This window comes from Medicago truncatula, chromosome 6 (genome assembly GCF_003473485.1).
Source record: "Medicago truncatula cultivar Jemalong A17 chromosome 6, MtrunA17r5.0-ANR, whole genome shotgun sequence".
Classification (NCBI taxonomy): domain Eukaryota; kingdom Viridiplantae; phylum Streptophyta; class Magnoliopsida; order Fabales; family Fabaceae; genus Medicago; species Medicago truncatula.
Window position 1 is genome coordinate 40,553,163 of NC_053047.1, and position 3,687 is coordinate 40,556,849.

The window sequence follows — 3,687 nt, forward strand, 5'->3', positions numbered from 1 at the left end:
TCCACTAAGATTATAACAGAATATCCAAAAAATTTGCTACCAGTAGCCTTATAGTATGTGCATGAAAAATGTTTATGCTAAACATGTACAAGTAATTACTTCACTCTTATTTTAGTTTTTATTTAGACCATTATTTTAATAATTGATTTATATTACTATTATTATTTTTCTATCCAATTTCTTTTTTTACAATTCGCTATTCAAATATTGTTCTTTTTTTTTTTATCGAAAAAAAGAAAAAAGTCTTTGGTAAGACCTAGCCTTTGAAAATTGCCCTTTACACTTCAAAAATTGCTCTTCTACACCTCATAATGACCAAGATATCTCCTAAGGTAGTTCACTGCCATTAGAGGTAGGGAGAGAAATTTTGTTGGTGAGACGAAAAACTTTCCTAGCTTTTTTGTTGTAGATTAGGCCTTAGCCCTTAAGGGACCAGACCCTATGTCACACAAATTTTTGGCCCAAAATGCCTTAATGACCTAATACTACTTTCTTTTTTAAAAAAAAATTAAAAAAAATTGTTCTCATGAATAAAGTCGTCTCCATCTACCATAGGATATTTGGAGCTCCAATCGCATGTGGTAGCTGCCACTCTCCATATCGTGACTTGGTGGCGCTATTTGCCACGATTGCCGACAGATTGAAACACTTGGATAATCATCCCTTTCCATCCCTTAAAAGCTATCTACCATAGGATATTTGGAGCTCCAATCGCATGTGGTAGCTGCCACTCTCCATATCGCGACTTGGTGGCGCTATTTGCCACGATTGACGACAGATTGAAACACTTGGATAATCATCCCTTTCCATCCCTTAAAAGCTATCTATCAAGGGAGAAGAAGCAAATGTGGTGGCTGCCACTCCACATCGCGGCTTGGTGGCAATATTTGCCACAATTGACGACAGATTGAAACACTTGGATAACCATCCCTTAAAAGTTGTCTATCAAGGGAGACGAAGCAAGCCACTTAAATACTCAACCGAGCATCCCTTGCTCGATGCGAGACTAAGGCACCCCATAATACTAAAGTACCTATCATATTAACGACATAGGTTGAAACATGAGGATAACGAGAGGATCCAAGGTGCAACTTAAGTCTTTTCCTTGGCGAATGAAAAACTAAAGAACTCCACAGCAAAAATAACACATTTGAAACTAGCAGTTTTATTTCTCCAAAATAAGCACCATATCATGTCCTTAACTAAAGAACACAACATTATGCATAAAATGTTTCAATTATGATGTACTGCATACAAAAGATTCAACACATTCATTAAATGCTCAAAGAGCCTTGATGATTTCTTCAGCACCGGAGATGGTGTATTCTCCCCCCTCTTCAACATTTGCAACCTTCACCTTCAAGTCTTCAACAAGAAGAGCAAACCTCTTGGAGCGAATGCCAAGACCTTTGTCGCTGAGGTCAAGCTCCAACCCAAGAGCATGTGTGTATTTGGCAGAACCATCAGCAAGGAACTTGACATGCTTGTTCTCTGGGAATGTCTTGGCCCATGAATTCAGCACAAATGGATCATTGACTACAAAATCAAAGACAATCACAAGTTAGTCAAGTAATAGACAAATTACCTACAATAACTTGATCACCAGCATCAAGAGTATAGAACATGTATTCATGTTATTATGTTAGCAAATTCAGATTGCTTGTAATCGGTAAGATTAGTAAACAGTCCAGATTTTAATGCAGCTTTTCATCATTTTAAAAAACTAAATTACGAAGCTTGAAATCTAGGCATTCCAATCTCGATCCAACAGGTATCGATGTGACAAATGCGTGAATGTAAATTCTTTGATGTTAACACATTGTATTCACCAATGGCACGAAGCTTACAGTTAGATCCACATTATAAAAAAAATTAAAATCCATAGTTGAATCCATATCACCATTTAGCAAGACATTGAATCGAAAATCTAAGACATATAAATTATAAGATAAACAACTACAAAAATCAAATCATTGAAGGAAAGCATTTAGCTTTCAACTTCATGTTAAAAACAAACAACAACCAATAATCAGCAAATACAATACAAATCAAGTAACAAGCCATATAGAATCAAGTAACAAGCCCAAATTTTGAACCATTCATGGATCTTGAATTGAACATGAAAATTGTAAAAACTAAGAACTACATGTACACACAATATTTGTCAATAAACAACACAATCAGCAACAAAACAATCATTATAGATAACATTGAATTGAACATGAAAGTTGTAAAAACTAAGAACTAGGTGTACATAAAATATTTGTCAATAAACAACACAATCATTATAGATAACAAAATCATGATATATGACTAGAAACTTTACCACTGATACAGATGATTTCATCAACTCCCTTTCCTTTCAGCTCTTCTGATCTCTCAATGAAGCCAGGAACATGCTTCAAGCTGTTCCAAACAAAATAACATAATTAGATTTCAAATTGAATAATTCTTGAAACATAACCCCATTTTGTAAAGACAACCTTATAAAAAGTGAAACAAAACACAAACATATCACAACCATGATGTTCCTCTATCCTAAACCAGTATCCTTAAAATCCCCAAATTTTACTCAAAAAAAATAAAATTAAACAGATCCAATAAAAATAAGACAACTTTGAGTGACCCATTTCAAAATTCTCATAGATCACAGTAGTAACATCTCATATGTACAAATAAGACAGAAATCAAATAAAAATGAAAACTTTAACCAACACATAAAAATCAAAAATCAAAACTTTAAGTGAAAGAAAATAAATCAAAGGTACCCATGAAGCTAATTCAGTTAAATAACAAATAAATCAAATAAAAATCAAAACTTTAATGCAAAAAAAATGAACCAAAGGTACCCATGAAGCTAATTCAGTTAAATAACACATAAATCAAATAAAAATCAAAACTTTAATGCAAAACAAATGAATCAAAGGTACCCATGAAGCTAATTGAGTTAAATAACACGTAAATCAAATAAAAATGAAAACTTTAAAATAAAAAACGATGAAAAGTGGTTAACCTGCAAGTGGGGGTGAAGGCACCAGGAACAGCAAAGATGATGACTTTTTTGCCAGCAGAGAGGGAATGAATGGTGACAGATTGAGGTTTGTTTTCTTCATCAAGGAAGGCTAAGGTGCCATCTGGGATCACATCTCCGACTTTGATTGGAGCCATTGAAGGTGATTGAAATTGAGATTGAGAGTGTTGTTGGAAATTGAGATTGAGAGTGTCAAAAACTATGTTGTGTTGTGTCTCAATGTAATAACCCTCTCTTTATTATATAGGGAAATTGGAAATGGGATCATTCTTTCTTTGTACTCAATTTTTTTTTTTTTTTTATTACATGAGAAAAATAAGCCAAAAAAGAAGAAAAAAGACTAAGCAATGTATTTGATTTATAATATTAATAATTAAATATTAACCATTCAATAAAAATGAAAATAAATTACTCTTTCTTTCTTATTATATGAAATTATTGATTTTTTAGGTTTATATGATGTATCTAGTCTATATTTGTAACAAGATACATTAATTATTCAATAAATCTAAAAAGTCAATTGTTTCTTATTATATTAAGGACCGGATGGAGTATTTAAAATTGTGGAATGAAATCAACTACATAGATTTCATGATGATAGACATTGTAAGAAATCGAGATCGTTTATTTGTAACAAAATAAAAGATTGAGATCAA

General features: G+C 32.5%; 1 protein-coding gene across 1 annotated transcript; it reads right to left on the reverse strand.

Moving 5' to 3' along the window:
* Positions 1-1,142: 1,142 nt before the first annotated feature.
* On the reverse strand, positions 1,143-3,261 carry LOC11436781 (peroxiredoxin-2B). The gene is made up of 3 exons (XM_003620585.4): positions 3,014-3,261; positions 2,327-2,406; positions 1,143-1,536 (listed from the first exon to the last, which is right to left on the reverse strand). The coding sequence occupies exons 1-3, from the start codon at positions 3,166-3,168 to the stop codon at positions 1,283-1,285; spliced, it is 489 nt and encodes a 162-aa protein (XP_003620633.1). The 5' UTR covers positions 3,169-3,261; the 3' UTR covers positions 1,143-1,282.
* Positions 3,262-3,687: the final 426 nt, after the last annotated feature.